Here is a 23,942-nt window from a genome sequence, read left to right as displayed (position 1 = left end):
AACGAATAGGTCTCTAGAGTTTCATATAGTGGTCACTATCTCTTTATATCGTTTAATAGTTCCCGCCACGCCTGATATAAACTTCTAAAAAGTCCCCCCCACCCCCCCTTGCTTTCTGAACAAGTTCTGTTCGTCCATCCTCACCACTTCTTTTGGCTCATCGGATTACAGCAGGGTGCACGCCGGCAACTCCGACTCCAACTAGAAAACCTCGATAAAGAACACAGTGAGTCAAACTAACGGATTCTTTTACACCTCCAGGTATCTATAGTTGAAGTTAATGTTCTTTTAGTCAGAAAACACGTTAAACGGGGAATATTGAATTGCACGTGGCCGAATAATCAGCCACTTTCGGCATGCCAAACTTCATGTGAAGTTACCTAGCAGAGTTCCCCCTGCCACACATCAAACCACAACCCCCGAGACGCCGACGCACAGCTGCGGTTGACTCCGCTAGTTACTTGCACGGACTTGCTCGTTGGTAACTAGTAATGTCCTTTCAAGGGGAAAACAAAACGTTTGCATGACAATCAAGTGCAATGTGAAATTGATCAAAGCTGTTTTATCCTGAATTGTTTCAAACTTATTTTACGTAATGTCTGTCATGAGAAACTGAACACCAGATGTACCATGCTGCTATAGGAAACCATGAACACTAGACATGTACCATGCTGCTATAGGAAACCATGAACACTAGACATGTACCATGGTGCTATAGGACACCATGAACACTAGACATGTACCATGCTGCTATAGGACACCATGAACACTAGACATGTACCATGCTGCTATAGGAAACCATGTACCATGCTGCTATAGGAAACCATGAACACTAGACATGTACCATGCTGCTATAGGACACCATGAACACTAGACATGTACCATGCTGCTATAGGAAACCATGTACCATGCTGCTATAGGAAACCATGAACACTAGACATGTACCATGCTGCTATAGGACACCATGAACACTAGACATGTACCATGCTGCTATAGGAAACCATGTACCATGCTGCTATAGGAAACCATGAACACTAGACATGTACCATGCTGCTATAGGACACCATGAACACTAGACATGTACCATGCTGCTATAGGAAACCATGAACACTAGATGGGTGATTCTCATGAAACTGGCACCATAATGCCTCTTGGAACACTGAGATTAGGATCTATATTGATCAAGTTTTATTATAGAATTAGAATTATTATGTTTATTGATCTGATACTTTGCATTTTACCACCATGTCCACAACTTCCAACAGTTTTCAGAGTCCAAAAAGGTAATAAATCCATGTCTAATATTTGTTTTTTGTTGTTCACCTAATGAAAAGGCCTGAGTTAAACATGGCACTGAAAGCAAATATATTTCAAATGAAAATGTATTTAGCAATTTCTCAAAACAATATTTTTCTGAATCTTGTTTTCTGTCATTATTACTTGTGTATTAATGTTATTTTATGTACTCATATTTGGATAAAGAACAAAAGGCACACCGTCAGATTAAGCCAAAATTACTGAAGAATAGGTTTTATTTTTCTAAATATTGGTGCGTTACATTAATGATATGCAGGTTTCGGAGATGAGTGTTCCATAGTTTGCTATTGAAAAACTGATCTCTTAGATTCCGTAACCCAAACTCACTTGTTAATCCCATAATGCTAAAATCGAATCAAATTGTATTTGTCAACAGGTGAAATAATGTTTAACTACAAGCCCTTAACCAACGATACAGTTTTAAGACAATACCTTAAAAAAATATATATTTATATTTTAAGTAAGAGATGAAAAACAAATTATTCCATAGCAGCAGTAAATGACAATAGCGGGGCTAAATCCAGGGGGTACCGCGACAGAGTCAATGTGAGGGGGCGCCGGTGTCAAGGTGTTTGAGATAAATCACTGATCTTAATGCAGTTGACAAACGGACCTTATTTCAGCGTAACTAGAGGTACTGTAATTCCGTGTATTTTCAAAGTGGACTTGGTGCCACTGAACACGCCGATTGGCACGTGTTTTTCTGTAGCTCGTTAGAAAAAACAAGACTTCCGTTTAGGAGGTGTATTTCCTGACCGATTTCAGCATTTGATTAATGATGTTCATCCCTCACGAAGCCTATTTCACTTCCTCCAAATCCCCAGGAGGAATCTAAGGTGACAAACGCAATCTGTAATTCATTTGACGTTTTTGCCGAGGAGGTCTTAGTCACGCAATTTGACATCAAACTAACGCGTTTGGTGCAGTATTTCTCACGTAAAAGATATGTGACGTGTTGTTTTGTGTGAACAAAGTTGGCGCTGATTGGCAGGTTTGCCTCATCGTCTATTGGATAGAGAGCAATCAACGCAGCTGTCCACGTTAGTTGGCAAACGGACATCATCACAACACCACCTCCATTCACCTGTTGTGACGCACAGATGTTCTCTGTTTTAGACCAGACTGACATTATGACAAATTATCATATTTACACTTTGTAGTCAATTTTGACCCGAGAATAAATGTTTCTGGCTCAATGCAACAGACTGTTTTCAAAGGGATTTGTTGCTTTTTAAAGGCAGTCACTCTTTAGGCATGAAGTGACTTAAAAAATAAAAACATAATTCTCCAAACTCATTAATATTGGTCTATTAGGATGTGGATATGTGTTTCTAAGGTATTTTATATGCATTTCTAAGTTGAATGGGATCCTATGGGCAAATGGCATAACATGATACACCTATAAAGAATCAGAGGTATTTACCACCCTTGGATTTTATTCATTTTATTGTTACAAAGTGGAATTAAAATGAATCTAATTGTCTTTTTTTTAAAGGTTAATGAAAATAAAACACGAATATTCCTTGATTTGATAAGTTATTCACCACCGAGTCAATACCTGTTGGAACGCCTTTGGCAGCGATTACAGCTGTGAGTCTTTTGGGGTGTGTCTAAGAGCTTTCCACACCTGGATTGTACAATATTTGCCTATTTATTCTTTTAAAAAATTCTTTAAGCTCTGTCAAGGTGTTGAGGATCATGCCAAACAGCAATTTTCAAGTCTTGTCATAGATTTTGAAGCAGATTTAAGTGAAAACTGTAACATGGCCATTCTGGAGTATTCACTGTCTTCATGGTGTTGTATGTTATTGTCCTGCTGAAAGGTGAACTAATCTCCCAGTGGCTGGTGTAAAGCAGACAACCAGGTTTTCCTCTAGGAGTTTCCTGTGCTCCATTCTGTTTTATATATCAATAATACCCTGTCAATCATACCATGCCAATCATACCATGATGCAGCCACCACTATGCTTCACATCCAATATGTATTGGATTTGCCCAAACATAACATTTGTATTCAGGACAAAAAGTGAATTGTTTTGCCAAGTCTTTTGTGGTATTAAGTGCCTTGTTGCAAACAAGATGCATGTTTTTGAAATATTTTTTATTCGGTACAGGCTTCCTTCTTTTCACTTTGTCATTTAGGTTAGTATTGTGGAGTAACTACAATGTTGTTGATCCATCCTCAGTTTTCTCCTAATCACAGCCATTAAACTCTGTAACTGTTTTAAAGTCACCATTGCCCTCATGGTGAAATCCCTGAACGGGTTTCCTTCCTCTCCGGCAACTGAGTTAGTATCTTTGTAGTGTCTGGGTGTATTGAGACCCCATCCACAGTATAATTAATAACTTCAACATCCTATTATATGACTTGTTTACTCCCCCAAAAAATAAAACCATGAAATGTTTTAAGTATTCAACCACTGTTAAGGCTTGCCATAACAAAGGGGTTGAATACATAAGAAATGTCATCTTTTAATTAATTTTGAAAAACGTAATTCAACTAACACATTATGGGGTGTGTAGGTCGGTGACATGTTAGCGGAAAGAACAGATCATCTCTGAGCTTCTCAGTTATTGCCAAAATGTCACGTTTTCTTAATGGTAAATGCAGCTGTAATGTTATGGATTCCTATTTTTAAGGTGTCCAATCAAAAACGCATCTTTTGTCCAATGCGTAAAATAATGCTAATTGTGTAGAGACTCCTCTTTAGAAAACCAACAGTCCAAACCTCATGTCATAATCTGTTCAAAACATATTGGAGTTTTGAAGGATGGTCAAAATTAGTGACTACATCAACGTCCAGAGGAACAAAGTGGTCATGAAAATAGCATGGCGTCAGCTAGATGCTAGGAGAGAATGAAGGCTACCTGACAGGCTCCCCATTACACTTCTCCAATCCACAGGACATACCTATAATAGAGGTACCGTGGACAAAAATAGAAATACAACCATTTCAAACATTTTACTGAGTTACAGTTCAAATCAGTCAATTGAAATGAATTCATTAGGTCCTAATCTATGTATGTCACATGACTGGGAATACAGATCTGCATCTGTTGGTCACAGATACCTTTAAAACAAGGTAGAGGCGTGGATCAGAAAACCAGTCAGTATCTGACCACCATTTACCTCATGAAAACCAGTCAGTATCTGACCACCATTTGCCTCATGAAAACCAGTCAGTATCTGGTCTGACCACCATTTGCCTCATGAAAACCAGTCAGTATCTGACCACCATTTGCCTCATGAAAACCAGTCAGTATCTGACCACCATTTGCCTCATGAAAACCAGTCAGTATCTGACCACCATTTGCCTCATGAAAACCAGTCAGTATCTGGTCTGACCACCATTTGCCTCATGAAAACCAGTCAGTATCTGACCACCATTTGCCTCATGAAAACCAGTCAGTATCTGACCACCATTTACCTCATGAAAACCAGTCAGTATCTGACCACCATTTGCCTCATGAAAACCAGTCAGTATCTGACCACCATTTACCTCATGAAAACCAGTCAGTATCTGACCACCATTTGCCTCATGAAAACCAGTCAGTATCTGGTCTGACCACCATTTGCCTCATGAAAACCAGTCAGTATCTGACCACCATTTGCCTCATGAAAACCAGTCAGTATCTGACCACCATTTACCTCATGAAAACCAGTCAGTATCTGACCACCATTTACCTCATGAAAACCAGTCAGTATCTGACCACCATTTGCCTCATGAAAACCAGTCAGTATCTGGTGTGACCACCATTTACCTCATGAAAACCAGTCAGTATCTGACCACCATTTACCTCATGAAAACCAGTCAGTATCTGACCACCATTTGCCTCATGAAAACCAGTCAGTATCTGACCACCATTTACCTCATGAAAACCAGTCAGTATCTGACCACCATGTCCCTCATGAAAACCAGTCAGTATCTGACCACCATTTACCTCATGAAAACCAGTCAGTATCTGACCACCATTTACCTCATGAAAACCAGTCAGTATCTGACCACCATGTCCCTCATGAAAACCAGTCAGTATCTGACCACCATTTACCTCATGAAAACCAGTCAGTATCTGACCACCATTTACCTCATGAAAACCAGTCAGTATCTGACCACCATGTCCCTCATGAAAACCAGTCAGTATCTGACCACCATTTACCTCATGAAAACCAGTCAGTATCTGACCACCATTTACCTCATGAAAACCAGTCAGTATCTGACCACCATTTGCCTCATGAAAACCAGTCAGTATCTGACCACCATTTACCTCATGAAAACCAGTCAGTATCTGACCACCATTTACCTCATGAAAACCAGTCAGTATCTGACCACCATTTACCTCATGAAAACCAGTCAGTATCTGACCAACATTTGCCTCATGCAGCGCGACACATCTCCTTCACATAGAGTTGATCAGGCTGTTGATTGTGGCCTGTGGAATGTTGTCCCACTCCTCTTCAATGGCTGTGGGAAGTTGCTGGATATTGGCGGGAACTGGAACACCCTGTCGTACACATCGATCCAGAGCATCCCAAACATGCTCAATGGGTGACATGTCTGGTGAGTATGCAGGCCATGAAAGAACTGGGACATTTTCAGCTTCCAGGAATTGTGTACAGATCCTTGCAACATGGGGCTGTGCATTATCATGCTGAAACATGAGGTGATGGTGGCGGATGAATGGCACAACAATGGACCTCAGGGTCTCATCACGGTATCTCTGTGCATTCAAATTGCCATCGATAAAATGCAATTGTGTTTGATGTCCGTCAAAAAGCTAGCTAGCTCATGGATTCAAACAATGTTCTTCCCTAAAAACATCTGTTTCATTAGCTAGCTAACTATATAGCTAGGTGTCATCTAAAATAACCCTAATTTATAAGGCGGTTCTTATTTGAATAATGGTGGTCGGACCCATCTGTCAAGCTAGCCACAATAAGGATTAGCCTCAATTGTGGACTTTGCGGTTAGCCTTCAAAATAAAAGTATCGAATAATTCTATTTTTAGTCATTTGCATCACTGTTAATGACATACTTTTATATTGAAGGCAAACCGCAAATTCCACTATTGTGACTATTCGTTATTGTGGCTAGCTTCACAACACAACCCGGTCAAGCCTCACTAGCCAGATGAAGCTAGCTGGCTTCTTATAACGTTAGCTTTGTGCAACAGGATTAAGTAGCTGGCTAGCTATTTATTTTCATGAACGGAAGTTCAATTTCAATAGGCGAGCAACTAGTGGCTACCTAGCTAATACTAACTCACAAGGATTCCTAAATAATTGCTAAGAATAATGAAAATGACTGCAGGTTCTACTGGTCATTGCTTTCAGGCTGGTTGTGTGGGTGCTAGCTAGGTACCAAGCTAAAGCTAGCTACCCCAGAAGTTGTGGTCGAACAAATTATGCTTTAATGGATTTCGCCTTTGAGTTGTCTCGCTGAATTTTTTTTACTCTTTCAAATGACTGTTGGTCTTGTTGACCGCTCGATCCACACAGCGGACATTGTGGGCTGTGTTGCACGTGTAGCGCAACATTTTACATGGCGTCATTACTTCATGTACCTTTGTTATATAGGTATGCACGTCAGCTTTGACATCGGGTTTTGCACATTAGTGCTAAACTAGACATCGGGCCGATACTGTTGGCATTTTTATAAAATATCGTCCGTTTCCGATATGTTCACCGATTTATATTGTGCATCTCTATTTATTAAACCTGTTTTCTTGTTCTTGAATGTAATCATATACACCATCTGCCCCGTTGTCTTAAAGGACCCATTATAGGACTATGCCAGTTCTGGACTTACTAGATTTACAAATCTAGTTTTTCTGGATCTATGTCAAGTAATGCAAGGGGGAAAAATGGCGCATGGAACCTGCTACTATACCCCTTTCAGCAGCTGTCTAGGCCCCTTCAATCTTTACTAATGAATTGTTTCTTTCAAGTAAAGCCAGTGTGTGTATACGGATGACTCGACACGTCAGCTACTACAGCGACTGAAATGACTGCAACACTTAACAAAGAGCTGCAGTTACTTTTATAGTGGGTGGGAAGGAATACATCGGTCCTAAATATTTATAAAATTAAAGGCATTGTATTTGAGACAAATCATTCACTTTAGCCTCAACTAACCTCTTGTAATATGGAAATTGAGCAAGTTGAGGTGACTAAACTGCTTAAAATAACCCTGGATTGTAAACTGTCCTGGTCAAAACATATTGATACAACAGTAGCTAAGATGGGGAGAAGTCTTTCCCATAATAAACCGCTGGTCTACCTTCTTAACAACACTATCAACAAGGCAGGTCCTACAGGCCCTAGTTTCTACCTTCTTAACAACACTATCAACAAGGCAGGTCCTACAGGCCCTGGTTTCTACCTTCTTAACACCACTATCAACAAGGCAGGTCCTACAGGCCCTAGTTTCTACCTTCTTAACAACACTATCATCAAGGCAGGTCCTACAGGCCCTGGTTTTGTCGCACCTGGACTACTTTTCAGTAGTGTGGTCAGGTGCCACAAAGAGGGACTTAGGAAAATTGCAATTGGTTCAGTACAGGGCAGCACAGCTGGCCCTTGGACTTCATCACTACTTGTATTTATGAGAGGTGTTGACATGTCGAATGCACCGAGCTGTCTGTCTAAACTACTGGCGCACAGCTCAGACACCCATCCATACCCTACAAGACATGCCACCAGAGGTCTGTCTAAACTACTGGCACACAGCTCGAAAACCCATGCAGACCCCACAAGACATGCCACCAGAGGTCTCTTCACAGTCCCCAAGTCCAGAACAGACTATGGGAGGTGCACAGTACTACATAGAGCCATGACTACATGGAACTCTATTCCACAGTACTACATAGAGCCATGACTACATGGAACTCAATTCCACAGTACTACATAGAGCCACGACTACATGGAACTCTATTCCACAGTACTACATAGAGCCACGACTACATGGAACTCTATTCCACAGTACTACATAGAGCCACGGCTACATGGAACTCTATTCCACAGTACTACATAGAGCCATGGCTACATGGAACTCTATTCCACAGTACTACATAGAGCCATGGCTACATGGAACTCTATTCCACAGTACTACATAGAGCCATGACTACATGGAACTCTATTCCACAGTACTACATAGAGCCATGACTACATGGAACTCTATTCCACAGTACTACATAGAGCCATGACTACATGGAACTCTATTCCACAGTACTACATAGAGCCATGACTACATGGAACTCTATTCCACAGTACTACATAGAGCCATGACTACATGGAACTCTATTCCACAGTACTACATAGAGCCATGACTACATGGAACTCTATTCCACAGTACTACATAGAGCCACGACTACATGGAACTCTATTCCACAGTACTACATAGAGCCACGACTACATGGAACTCTATTCCACAGTACTACATAGAGCCACGACTACATGGAACTCTATTCCACAGTACTACACAGAGCCACGGCTACATGGAACTCTATTCCACAGTACTACATAGAGCCATGACTACATGGAACTCTATTCCACAGTACTACATAGAGCCATGACTACATGGAACTCTATTCCACAGTACTACATAGAGCCATGACTACATGGAACTCTATTCCACAGTACTACATAGAGCCATGACTACATGGAACTCTATTCCACAGTACTACATAGAGCCATGACTACATGGAACTCTATTCCACAGTACTACATAGAGCCATGACTACATGGAACTCTATTCCACAGTACTACATAGAGCCATGACTACATGGAACGCTATTCCACAGTACTACATAGAGCCATGACTACATGGAACTCTATTCCACAGTACTACATAGAGCCATGACTACATGGAACTCTATTCCACATCAAGTAACTCATGCAAAAAAAAAAAGTAAAATTAAATGTATGTATTTTGTGTTGTAGATATGTGGTAGTAGAGTAGGGGCCTGAGGGCACACACTTAAAATGTTGTGAATGTATTGTAATGTTTTAAAAAATGTATAAATGCCTTAGTTTTGCTGGACTCCAGGAAGAGTAGCTGCTGCCTTGGCAGGAACTAATGGGGATCCATAATAAACCCCAGGAAGAGTAGCTGCTGCCTTGGCAGGAACTAATGGTGATCCATATTAAACCCCAGGAAGAGTAGCTGCTGCCTTGGCAGGAACTAATGGGGATCCATAATAAACCCCAGGAAGAGTAGCTGCTGCCTAGACAGGAACTAATGGAGATCCATAATAAACCCAAGGAAGAGTAGCTGCTGCCTTGGCAGGAACTAATGGGGATCCATAATAAACCCCAGGAAGAGTAGCTGCTGCCTTGGCGGGAACTAATGGTGATCCATAATAAACCCCCAGGAAGAGTAGCTGCTGCCTTGGCAGGAACTAATGGGGATCCATAATAAACCCCAGGAAGAGTAGCTGCTGCCTTGACAGGAACTAATGGAGATCCATAATAAACCCCAGGAAGAGTAGCTGCTGCCTTGGCGGGAACTAATGGGGATCCATAATAAACCCCAGGAAGAGTAGCTGCTGCCTTGACAGGAACTAATGGAGATCCATAATAAACCCCAGGAAGAGTAGCTGCTGCCTTGGCAGGAACTAATAGGGATCCATAATAAACCCCAGGAAGAGTAGCTGCTGCCTTGGCAGGAACTAATAGGGATCCATAATAAACCCCAGGAAGAGTAGCTGCTGCCTTGACAGGAACTAATGGAGATCCATAATAAACCCCAGGAAGAGTAGCTGCTGCCTTGGCGGGAACTAATGGTGATCCATAATAAACCCCAGGAAGAGTAGCTGCTGCCTTGGCAGGAACTAATAGGGATCCATAATAAACCCCAGGAAGAGTAGCTGCTGCCTTGACAGGAACTAATGGAGATCCATAATAAACCCCAGGAAGAGTAGCTGCTGCCTTGGCGGGAACTAATGGTGATCCATAATAAACCCCCAGGAAGAGTAGCTGCTGCCTTGGCAGGAACTAATGGGGATCCATAATAAACCCCAGGAAGAGTAGTTGCTGCCTTGACAGGAACTAATGGGGATCCATAATAAACCCCAGGAAGAGTAGCTGCTGCCTTGGCAGGAACTAATGGGGATCCATAATAAACCCCAGGAAGAGTAGCTGCTGCCTTGACAGGAACTAATGGAGATCCATAATAAACCCCAGGAAGAGTAGCTGCTGCCTTGGCAGGAACTAATGGGGATCCATAATAAACCCCAGGAAGAGTAGCTGCTGCCTTGACAGGAACTAATGGGGATCCATAATAAACCCCAGGAAGAGTAGCTGCTGCCTTGACAGGAACTAATGGGGTTCCATAATAAACCCCAGGAAGAGTAGCTGCTGCCTTGGCAGGAACTAATGGGGATCCATAATAAACCCCAGGAAGAGTAGTTGCTGCCTTGACTGGAACCATAATAAATACATATAAACGTCCCTTGTTCAGGACCCTGTCTTTCAAAGAATTCGTAAAAATCCAAATAACTTCACAGATCTTCATTGTAAAGGGTTTTAACACTGTTTCCCATGCTTGTTCAATGAACCATAAACAATTAATGAACATGCACCTGTGGAACGGTCGTTAAGACACTAACAGCTTACAGACGGTAGGCAATTAATGTCACAGTTATGAAAACTTAGGACACTAAAGAGGCCTTTCTACTGACTCTGAAAAACACCAAAAGAAAGATGCCCAGGGTTCCTGCTCATCTGCGTGAACGTGCCTTAGGCATGCTGCAAGGAGGCATGAGGACTGCAGATGAGGCCAGGGCAATAAATTGCAATGTCCGTACTGTGAGACGCCTAAGACAGCGCTACAGGGAGACAGGACAGACAGCTGATCGTCCTCGCAGTGGCAGACCACGTGTAACAACACCTGCACAGGATTGGTACATCCAAACATCACACCTGCGGGACAGGTACAGGATGGCAACAACAACTGCCCGAGTTACACCAGGAACACACAATCCCTCCATCAGTGCTCAGACTGTCCGCAATAGGCGGAGAGAGGCTGGACTGAGGGCTTGTAGGCCTGTTGTAAGGCAGGTCCTCACCAGATATCACCGGCAACAATGTCGCCTATGGGCACAAACCCACCGTCGCTGGACCAGACAGAACTGGCAAAAAGTGCTCTTCACTGACAAGTCGCAGTTTTGTCTCACCAGGGATGATGGTCAGATTCTCGTTTATCATTGAAGGAATGAGCGTTACACCGAGGCCTGTACTCTGGAGTGGGATCGATTTGGAGGGTCCGTCATGGTCTGGGGCGGTGTGTCACAGCATCATTGGACTGAGCTTGTTGTCATTGCAGGCAATCTCAGCGCTGTGCGTTACAGGGAAGACATCCTCCTCCCTCATGTAGTGCCCTTCCTGCAGGCTCAGCCTGGCATGACCCCCCAGCATGACAATGCCACCAGCCATACTGCTTGTTCTGTGCGTGATTTCCTGCAAGACAGGAATGTCAGTGTTCTGCCATGGCCAGCGAAGAACCTGGATCTCAATCCCATTGAGCACGTCTGGGACCTGTTGGATCGAAGGGTGAGGGCTAGGGCCATTCCCCCCCAGAAATGTCTGGGAACTTGCAGGTGCCTTGGTGGGAGAGTGGGGTAACATCTCACAACTGGCAAATCTGGTGCAGTCCATGAGGAGGAGATGCACTGCAGTACTTAATGCAGCTGGTGGCCACACCAGATACTGACTGTTACTTTTGATTTTGACCCCCCCTTTGTTCAGGGACACATTATTCCATTTCTGTTAATCACATGTCTGTGGAACTTGTTCAGTTTATGTCTCAGTTGTTGAATCTTGTTATGGTCATACAAATATTTACAACTGTTAAGTTTGCTGAAAATAAACGCAGTTGACAGTGAGAGGACGTTTCTTTTTTTTGCTGAGTTCAATTAGCGTGTGATGTAAAATTGCAGCCTGGTCTGTTCTGTCCTAGCAGCTTGGTAGCTTAGTAGCCATTTGTACTTACTTTATATAAGAACATTATGTAGAGATTGTCTTTTACTTTCTGGCTTCAGAAGTAGGTTCAGACAACATTACTCACTCAGTTTTGTGTTGGATGGTGTTTCCAGGTTTCTTTTGAAGGGTTTGGTATAAGTTTTCTTTCTTGGCAGTAAGGTTGTATGTCTGGAATTTGGCTGTGGCGTTTAGGTTTGGATGTAGTATCCTGTATAAGTCCTTGTGAAATAATCCAAGTTTATCAACATTTATCCAACTCACATTCAATTATTTTAGCAGAAGTACTCAGGAGCTCAAGACTCTCTAACTTCCTCTCTGTTCTTCTCTTCCTCTCTCCATCAGTATCATCATGTCTGGTCTACAGTGTCTTGGTGAAGACAACATCTGGTTTGAGAAGCCCCGCTACGACGAGGCTGAGAGACGCTTCTACGAGGGAGCCAACGGGCCCTCCACACACTCGCACCACCAGGTACTGACGGGCCCTCCACACACTCGCACCACCAGGTACTGACGGGCCCTCCACACACTCGCACCACCAGGTACTGACAGGCCCTCCACACACTCGCACCACCAGGTACTGACGGGCCCTCCACACACTCGCACCACCAGGTACTGACGGGCCCTCCACACACTCGCACCACCAGGTACTGACGGGCCCTCCACACACTCGCACCACCAGGTACTGACGGGCCCTCCACACACTCGCACCACCAGGTACTGACGGGCCCTCCACACACTCGCACCACCAGGTACTGACGGCCCCTCCACACACTCGCACCACCAGGTACTGACGGGCCCTCCACACACTCGCACCACCAGGTACTGACGGGCCCTCAAACACACTCGCACCACCAGGTACTGACGGGCCCTCCACACACTCGCACCACCAGGTACTGACGGCCCCTCCACACACTCGCACCACCAGGTACTGACGGGCCCTCCACACACTCGCACCACCAGGTACTGACGGGCCCTCCACACACTCGCACCACCAGGTACTGACGGCCCCTCCACACACTCGCACCACCAGGTACTGACGGCCCCTCCACACACTCGCACCACCAGGTACTGACGGGCCCTCCACACACTCGCACCACCAGGTACTGACGGGCCCTCCACACACTCGCACCACCAGGTACTGACGGGCCCTCCACACACTCGCACCACCAGGTACTGACGGGCCCTCCACACACTCGCACCACCAGGTACTGACGGGCCCTCCACACACTCGCACCACCAGGTACCTGCTTTACTAAAGAATGTGATAGTGGCATGATGAGGTTCTGATGGAGTATCAGTTGAGACCTTTTCAGACAGTCCTGTGTTTGTGTGTGTTAAGCCACACTAACCTTATATTAGCTGGGCTGAAAACTTCTGTCAGTCAGTTCTAGCCTCTGTCCTGTCCTCCATGTTTCAACTGGTGCTGCTGGGAATGTTCAGTTGGGATGGAACTCTTAGTAACTCACGACTGTTGTAACATTCTGGAACTCTTAGTAACTCACGACTGTTGTAACATTCTGGAACTCTTAGTAACTCACGACTGTTGTAACATTCTGGAACTCTTAGTAACTCACGACTGTTGTAACATTCTGGAACTCTTAGTAACTCACGACTGTAACATTCTGGAACTCTTAGTAACTCACGACTGTAACATTCTGGAACTCTTAGTAACTCACGACTGTTGTAACATTCTGGAACTCTTAGTAACTCACGACTGTTGTAACATTCTGTAACTCACGACTGTTGTAACATTCTGGAACTCTTGGTAACTCACGACTGTTGTAACATTCTGGAACTCTTAGTAACTCATGACTGTAACATTCTGGAACTCTTAGTAACTCACGACTGTTGTAACATTCTGGAACTCTTAGTAACTCACGACTGTTGTAACATTCTGGAACTCTTGGTAACTCACGACTGTTGTAACATTCTGGAACTCTTAGTAACTCACGACTGTTGTAACATTCTGGAACTCTTGGTGACTCACGACTGTTGTAACATTCTGGAACTCTTGGTGACTCACGACTGTTGTAACATTCTGGAACTCTTGGTGACTCACGACTGTTGTAACATTCTGGAACTCTTGGTGACTCACGACTGTAACATTCTGGAACTCTTAGTAACTCACGACTGTTGTAACATTCTGGAACTCTTAGTAACTCACGACTGTTGTAACATTCTGGAACTCTTGGTAACTCACGACTGTTGTAACATTCTGGAACTCATGACTGTTGTAACATTCTGGAACTCTTGGTGACTCACGACTGTAACATTCTGGAACTCTTGGTAACTCCGACTGTTGTAACATTCTGGAACTCTTGGTGACTCACGACTGTAACATTCTGGAACTCTTAGTAACTCACGACTGTTGTAACATTCTGGAACTCTTGGTGACTCACGACTGTAACATTCTGGAACTCTTAGTAACTCACGACTAACATTCTGGAACTCTTAGTAACTCACGACTGTTGTAACATTCTGGAACCCTTAGTAACTCACGACTGTTGTAACATTCTGGAACTCTTAGTAACTCACGACTGTTGTAACATTCTGTAACTCACGACTGTTGTAACATTCTGGAACTCTTGGTAACTCACGACTGTTGTAACATTCTGGAACTCTTAGTAACTCATGACTGTTGTAACATTCTGGAACTCTTAGTAACTCACGACTGTTGTAACATTCTGGAACTCTTAGTAACTCACGACTGTTGTAACATTCTGGAACTCTTGGTAACTCACGACTGTTGTAACATTCTGGAACTCTTAGTAACTCACGACTGTTGTAACATTCTGGAACTCTTGGTGACTCACGACTGTTGTAACATTCTGGAACTCTTGGTGACTCACGACTGTTGTAACATTCTGGAACTCTTAGTAACTCACGACTGTTGTAACATTCTGGAACTCTTAGTAACTCACGACTGTTGTAACATTCTGGAACTCTTGGTAACTCACGACTGTTGTAACATTCTGGAACTCATGACTGTTGTAACATTCTGGAACTCTTGGTGACTCACGACTGTAACATTCTGGAACTCTTGGTAACTCCGACTGTTGTAACATTCTGGAACTCTTGGTGACTCACGACTGTTGTAACATTCTGGAACTCTTAGTAACTCACGACTGTAACATTCTGGAACTCTTAGTAACTCACGACTGTTGTAACATTCTGGAACTCTTGGTGACTCACGACTGTTGTAACATTCTGGAACTCTTGGTGACTCACGACTGTTGTAACATTCTGGAACTCTTGGTAACTCATGACTGTTGTAACATTCTGGAACTCATGACTGTTGTAACATTCTGGAACTCATGACTGTTGTAACATTCTGGAACTCTTGGTGACTCACGACTGTAACATTCTGGAACTCTTGGTAACTCACGACTGTTGTAACATTCTGGAACTCTTGGTGACTCACGACTGTAACATTCTGGAACTCTTGGTAACTCACGACTGTAACATTCTGGAACTCTTGGTGACTCACGACTGTTGTAACATTCTGGAACTCTTAGTAACTCACGACTGTTGTAACATTCTGGAACTCTTGGTGACTCACGACTGTTGTAACATTCTGGAACTCTTAGTAACTCACGACTGTTGTAACATTCTGGAACTCTTGGTAACTCACGACTGTTGTAACATTCTGGAACTCTTGGTGACTCATGACTGTAACATTCTGGAACTCTTGGTGACTCATGACTGTAGCATTCTGGAACTCTTGGTGACTCACGACTGTTGTAACATTCTGGAACTCTTAGTAACTCACGACTGTTGTAACATTCTGGAACTCTTAGTAACTCATGACTGTAACATTCTGGAACTCTTGGTAACTCATGACTGTAACATTCTGGAACTCTTAGTAACTCACGACTGTAACATTCTGGAACTCTTGGTGACTCATGACTGTAACATTCTGGAACTCTTGGTGACTCATGACTGTAGCATTCTGGAACTCTTGGTGACTCACGACTGTTGTAACATTCTGGAACTCTTAGTAACTCATGACTGTAACATTCTGGAACTCTTGGTAACTCATGACTGTAACATTCTGGAACTCTTGGTAACTCATGACTGTAACATTCTGGAACTCTTAGTAACTCACGACTGTTGTAACATTCTGGAACTCTTAGTAACTCATGACTGTAACATTCTGGAACTCTTGGTAACTCATGACTGTAACATTCTGGAACTCTTAGTAACTCACGACTGTAACATTCTGGAACTCTTGGTGACTCATGACTGTAACATTCTGGAACTCTTGGTGACTCATGACTGTAGCATTCTGGAACTCTTGGTGACTCACGACTGTTGTAACATTCTGGAACTCTTAGTAACTCATGACTGTAACATTCTGGAACTCTTGGTAACTCATGACTGTAACATTCTGGAACTCTTAGTAACTCACGACTGTTGCAACATTCTGGAACTCTTAGTAACTCATGACTGTTGCAACATTCTGGAACTCTTAGTAACTCACGACTGTTGTAACATTCTGGAACTCTTAGTAACTCACGACTGTTGTAACATTCTGGAACTCTTGGTGACTCACGACTGTTGTAACATTCTGGAACTCTTGGTGACTCACGACTGTTGTAACATTCTGGAACTCTTAGTAACTCATGACTGTTGTAACATTCTGGAACTCTTGGTGACTCAAAACTGTAACATTCTGGAACTTTTGGTAACTCACGACTGTTGTAACATTCTGGAACTCATGACTGTTGTAACATTCTGGAACTCTTGGTGACTCACGACTGTAACATTCTGGCACTCTTGGTAACTCACGACTGTAACATTCTGGCACTCTTGGTAACTCACGACTGTTGTAACATTCTGGAACTCTTGGTGACTCACGACTGTAACATTCTGGAACTCTTAGTAACTCACGACTGTTGTAACATTCTGGAACTCTTGGTGACTCACGACTGTTGTAACATTCTGGAACTCTTGGTAACTCACGACTGTTGTAACATTCTGGAACTCTTGGTAACTCACGACTGTTGTAACATTCTGGAACTCTTGGTAACTCACGACTGTTGTAACATTCTGGAACTCTTGGTAACTCACGACTGTTGTAACATTCTGGAACTCTTGGTAACTCACGACTGTTGTAACATTCTGGAACTCACGACTGTTGTAACATTCTGGAACTCATGACTGTTGTAACATTGTGTAACTCTTGGTAACTCATGACTGTTGTAACATTCTGGAACTCATGACTGTTGTAACATTGTGTAACTCTTGGTGACTCACGACTGTTGTAACATTCTGGAACTCTTAGTAACTCATGACTGTTGTAACATTCTGGAACTCTTGGTGACTCACGACTGTAACATTCTGGAACTTTTGGTAACTCACGACTGTAACATTCTGTAATTCATGACTGTTGTAACATTCTGGAACTCTTGGTGACTCACGACTGTAACATTCTGGCACTCTTGGTAACTCACGACTGTAACATTCTGGCACTCTTGGTAACTCACGACTGTTGTAACATTCTGGAACTCTTGGTGACTCACGACTGTTGTAAAATTCTGGAACTCTTAGTGACTCACGACTGTTGTAACATTCTGGAACTCTTGGTAACTCACGACTGTTGTAACATTCTGGAACTCTTGGTAACTCACGACTGTTGTAACATTCTGGAACTCTTGGTAACTCACGACTGTTGTAACATTCTGGAACTCACGACTGTTGTAACATTCTGGAACTCACGACTGTTGTAACATTCTGGAACTCACGACTGTTGTAACATTCTGGAACTCTTGGTGACTCACGACTGTTGTAACATTCTGGAACTCTTGGTAACTCACGACTGTTGTAACATTCTGGAACTCATGACTGTTGTAACATTCTGGAACTCTTGGTAACTCACGACTGTTGTAACATTCTGGAATTCACGACTGTTGTAACATTCTGGAACTCTTGGTAACTCACGACTGTTGTAACATTCTGGTACTCATGACTGTTGTAACATTGTGTAACTCTTGGTAACTCATGACTGTTGTAACATTCTGGAACTCTTAGTAACTCACGACTGTTGTAACATTCTGGAACTCTTGGTGACTCACGACTGTTGTAACATTCTGGAACTCTTGGTGACTCACGACTGTTGTAACATTCTGGAACTCTTGGTGACTCACGACTGTAACATTCTGGAACTCTTAGTAACTCACGACTGTTGTAACATTCTGGAACTCTTAGTAACTCATGACTGTTGTAACATTCTGGAACTCACGACTGTTGTAACATTCTGGAACTCTTGGTAACTCACGACTGTTGTAACATTCTGGAACTCTAACTCATGACTGTTGTAACATTCTGGAACTCTTAGTAACTCACGACTGTTGTAACATTCTGGAACTCTTAGTAACTCACGACTGTTGTAACATTCTGGAACTCTTGGTAACTCACGACTGTTGTAACATTCTGGAACTCTTAGTAACTCACGACTGTTGTAACATTCTGGAACTCTTGGTGACTCACGACTGTAACATTCTGGAACTCTTAGTAACTCACGACTGTTGTAACATTCTGGAACTCTTGGTAACTCACGACTGTTGTAACATTCTGGAACTCATGACTGTTGTAACATTCTGGAACTCTTGGTGACTCACGACTGTAACATTCTGGAACTCTTGGTAACTCCGACTGTTGTAACATTCTGGAACTCTTGGTGACTCACGACTGTTGTAACATTCTGGAACTCTTAGTAACTCACGACTGTAACATTCTGGAACTCTTAGTAACTCACGACTGTTGTAACATTCTGGAACTCTTGGTGACTCACGACTGTTGTAACATTCTGGAACTCTTAGTAACTCACGACTGTAACATTCTGGAACTCTTAGTAACTCACGACTGTTGTAACATTCTGGAACTCTTAGTAACTCACGACTGTTGTAACATTCTGGAACTCTTAGTAACTCACGACTGTTGTAACATTCTGTAACTCACGACTGTTGTAACATTCTGGAACTCTTGGTAACTCATGACTGTTGTAACATTCTGGAACTCTTAGTAACTCACGACTGTTGTAACATTCTGGAACTCTTAGTAACTCACGACTGTTGTAACATTCTGGAACTCTTGGTAACTCACGACTGTTGTAACATTCTGGAACTCTTAGTAACTCACGACTGTTGTAACATTCTGGAACTCTTGGTGACTCACGACTGTAACATTCTGGAACTCTTGGTGACTCACGACTGTTGTAACATTCTGGAACTCTTAGTGACTCACGACTGTTGTAACATTCTGGAACTCTTAGTAACTCACGACTGTTGTAACATTCTGGAACTCTTGGTAACTCACGACTGTTGTAACATTCTGGAACTCATGACTGTTGTAACATTCTGGAACTCTTGGTGACTCACGACTGTAACATTCTGGAACTCTTGGTAACTCCGACTGTTGTAACATTCTGGAACTCTTGGTGACTCACGACTGTTGTAACATTCTGGAACTCTTAGTAACTCACGACTGTAACATTCTGGAACTCTTAGTAACTCACGACTGTTGTAACATTCTGGAACTCTTGGTGACTCACGACTGTTGTAACATTCTGGAACTCTTGGTGACTCACGACTGTTGTAACATTCTGGAACTCTTGGTAACTCATGACTGTTGTAACATTCTGGAACTCATGACTGTTGTAACATTCTGGAACTCATGACTGTTGTAACATTCTGGAACTCTTGGTGACTCACGACTGTAACATTCTGGAACTCTTGGTAACTCACGACTGTTGTAACATTCTGGAACTCTTGGTGACTCACGACTGTAACATTCTGGAACTCTTGGTAACTCACGACTGTAACATTCTGGAACTCTTGGTGACTCACGACTGTTGTAACATTCTGGAACTCTTAGTAACTCACGACTGTTGTAACATTCTGGAACTCTTGGTGACTCACGACTGTTGTAACATTCTGGAACTCTTAGTAACTCACGACTGTTGTAACATTCTGGAACTCTTGGTAACTCACGACTGTTGTAACATTCTGGAACTCTTGGTGACTCATGACTGTAACATTCTGGAACTCTTGGTGACTCATGACTGTAGCATTCTGGAACTCTTGGTGACTCACGACTGTTGTAACATTCTGGAACTCTTAGTAACTCATGACTGTAACATTCTGGAAATCTTGGTAACTCATGACTGTAACATTCTGGAACTCTTAGTAACTCACGACTGTTGTAACATTCTGGAACTCTTAGTAACTCATGACTGTAACATTCTGGAACTCTTGGTAACTCATGACTGTAACATTCTGGAACTCTTAGTAACTCACGACTGTAACATTCTGGAACTCTTGGTGACTCATGACTGTAACATTCTGGAACTCTTGGTGACTCATGACTGTAGCATTCTGGAACTCTTGGTGACTCACGACTGTTGTAACATTCTGGAACTCTTAGTAACTCATGACTGTAACATTCTGGAACTCTTGGTAACTCATGACTGTAACATTCTGGAACTCTTAGTAACTCACGACTGTTGTAACATTCTGGAACTCTTAGTAACTCATGACTGTAACATTCTGGAACTCTTGGTAACTCATGACTGTAACATTCTGGAACTCTTAGTAACTCACGACTGTAACATTCTGGAACTCTTGGTGACTCATGACTGTAACATTCTGGAACTCTTGGTGACTCATGACTGTAACATTCTGGAACTCTTAGTAACTCACGACTGTTGCAACATTCTGGAACTTAGTAACTCATGACTGTTGCAACATTCTGGAACTCTTAGTAACTCACGACTGTTGTAACATTCTGGAACTCTTAGTAACTCACGACTGTTGTAACATTCTGGAACTCTTGGTGACTCACGACTGTTGTAACATTCTGGAACTCTTGGTGACTCACGACTGTTGTAACATTCTGGAACTCTTAGTAACTCATGACTGTTGTAACATTCTGGAACTCTTGGTGACTCAAAACTGTAACATTCTGGAACTTTTGGTAACTCACGACTGTTGTAACATTCTGTAACTCATGACTGTTGTAACATTCTGGAACTCTTGGTGACTCACGACTGTAACATTCTGGCACTCTTGGTAACTCACGACTGTAACATTCTGGCACTCTTGGTAACTCACGACTGTTGTAACATTCTGGAACTCTTGGTGACTCACGACTGTAACATTCTGGAACTCTTAGTAACTCACGACTGTTGTAACATTCTGGAACTCTTGGTGACTCACGACTGTTGTAACATTCTGGAACTCTTGGTAACTCACGACTGTTGTAAAATTCTGGAACTCTTGGTAACTCACGACTGTTGTAACATTCTGGAACTCTTGGTAACTCACGACTGTTGTAACATTCTGGAACTCTTGGTAACTCACGACTGTTGTAACATTCTGGAACTCTTGGTAACTCACGACTGTTGTAACATTCTGGAACTCACGACTGTTGTAACATTCTGGAACTCATGACTGTTGTAACATTGTGTAACTCTTGGTAACTCATGACTGTTGTAACATTCTGGAACTCATGACTGTTGTAACATTCTGGAACTCTTGGTAACTCACGACTGTTGTAAAATTCTGGAACTCTTGGTAACTCACGACTGTTGTAACATTCTGGAACTCTTGGTAACTCACGACTGTTGTAACATTCTGGAACTCTTGGTAACTCACGACTGTTGTAACATTCTGGAACTCTTGGTAACTCACGACTGTTGTAACATTCTGGAACTCACGACTGTTGTAACATTCTGGAACTCATGACTGTTGTAACATTGTGTAACTCTTGGTAACTCATGACTGTTGTAACATTCTGGAACTCATGACTGTTGTAACATTGTGTAACTCTTGGTGACTCACGACTGTTGTAACATTCTGGAACTCTTAGTAACTCATGACTGTTGTAACATTCTGGAACTCTTGGTGACTCACGACTGTAACATTCTGGAACTTTTGGTAACTCACGACTGTAACATTCTGTAATTCATGACTGTTGTAACATTCTGGAACTCTTGGTGACTCACGACTGTAACATTCTGGAACTCTTGGTAACTCACGACTGTAACATTCTGGAACTCTTGGTGACTCACGACTGTTGTAAAATTCTGGAACTCTTAGTGACTCACGACTGTTGTAACATTCTGGAACTCTTGGTAACTCACGACTGTTGTAACATTCTGGAACTCTTGGTAACTCACGACTGTTGTAACATTCTGGAACTCTTGGTAACTCACGACTGTAACATTCTGGAACTCTTGGTAACTCACGACTGTTGTAACATTCTGGAACTCACGACTGTTGTAACATTCTGGAACTCACGACTGTTGTAACATTCTGGAACTCACGACTGTTGTAACATTCTGGAACTCTTGGTGACTCACGACTGTTGTAACATTCTGGAACTCTTGGTAACTCACGACTGTTGTAACATTCTGGAACTCTTGGTAACTCACGACTGTTGTAACATTCTGGAACTCATGACTGTTGTAACATTCTGGAACTCTTGGTAACTCACGACTGTTGTAACATTCTGGAACTCATGACTGTTGTAACATTGTGTAACTCTTGGTAACTCATGACTGTTGTAACATTCTGGAACTCTTGGTAACTCACGACTGTTGTAACATTCTGGAACTCACGACTGTTGTAACATTCTGGAACTCTTGGTAACTCACGACTGTTGTAACATTCTGGTACTCATGACTGTTGTAACATTGTGTAACTCTTGGTAACTCATGACTGTTGTAACATTCTGTAACTCTTGGTGACTCACGACTGTTGTAACATTCTGGAACTCTTGGTGACTCACGACTGTTGTAACATTCTGGAACTCTTGGTGACTCACGACTGTTGTAACATTCTGGAACTCATGACTGTTGTAACATTCTGGAACTCGTGGTGACTCACGACTGTTGTAACATTCTGGAACTCTTGGTGACTCACGACTGTTGTAACATTCTGGAACTCGTGGTGACTCACGACTGTTGTAACATTCTGGAACTCGTGGTGACTCACGACTGTTGTAACATTCTGGAACTCTTGGTGACTCACGACTGTTGTAACATTCTGGAACTCATGACTGTTGTAACATTCTGGAACTCATGACTGTTGTAACATTCTGGAACTCATGACTGTTGTAACATTCTGGAACTCATGACTGTTGTAACATTCTGGAACTCATGACTGTTGTAACATTCTGGAACTCATGACTGTTGTAACATTCTGGAACTCTTGGTGACTCGCGACTGTTGTAGCGTTCTGGAACTCTTGGCGACTCGCGACTGTTGTAGCGTTCTGGAGCTCTTGGCGACTCGCGACTGTAGCGTTCTGGAGCTCTTGGTGACTCGCGACTGTTGTAGCGTTCTGGAGCTCTTGGTGACTCGCGACTGTTGTAGCGTTCTGGAACTCTTGGTGACTCGCGACTGTTTCTGTAGTGTTTCTGTAGTGTTTCTGTAGTCTGTTCCTGTAGTCTGTTCCTGTAGTCTGTTCCTGTAGTCTGTTCCTGTAGTGTTTCTGTAGTCTGTTCCTGTAGTCTGTTCCTGTAGTCTGTTCCTGTAGTCTGTTCCTGTAGTCTGTTCCTGTAGTCTGTTCCTGTAGTCTGTTCCTGTAGTCTGTTCCTGTAGTCTGTTCCTGTAGTCTGTTCCTGTAGTCTGTTCCTGTAGTCTGTT

General features: G+C 42.8%; 1 protein-coding gene across 4 annotated transcripts in view; it reads left to right on the top strand.

Annotated features, from left to right (window-relative positions):
• The first annotated feature begins 120 nt into the window (after nt 1–120).
• LOC129842296 (elongation factor 1-delta-like) overlaps nt 121–23,942 on the top strand; it is a 33,984-nt gene continuing 10,162 nt past the window's right edge. For 2 of the 4 annotated variants that reach the window (XM_055910782.1, XM_055910784.1), the window contains exons 1-2: nt 121–226; nt 12,638–12,764. In XM_055910782.1, coding sequence (XP_055766757.1) covers nt 12,645–12,764 — 120 coding nt within the window. In that variant the 5' untranslated portion in view covers nt 121–226; nt 12,638–12,644. The other 2 variants (XM_055910783.1, XM_055910785.1) reach the window with 2 other exon arrangements.

The sequence above is a fragment of the Salvelinus fontinalis genome, unplaced genomic scaffold (genome assembly GCF_029448725.1).
Source record: "Salvelinus fontinalis isolate EN_2023a unplaced genomic scaffold, ASM2944872v1 scaffold_0031, whole genome shotgun sequence".
Taxonomy (NCBI): Eukaryota; Metazoa; Chordata; class Actinopteri; order Salmoniformes; family Salmonidae; genus Salvelinus; species Salvelinus fontinalis.
The sequence above is the reverse complement of the archived record's forward strand: the minus strand, read 5'-3'. Positions and strand labels throughout refer to the sequence as shown.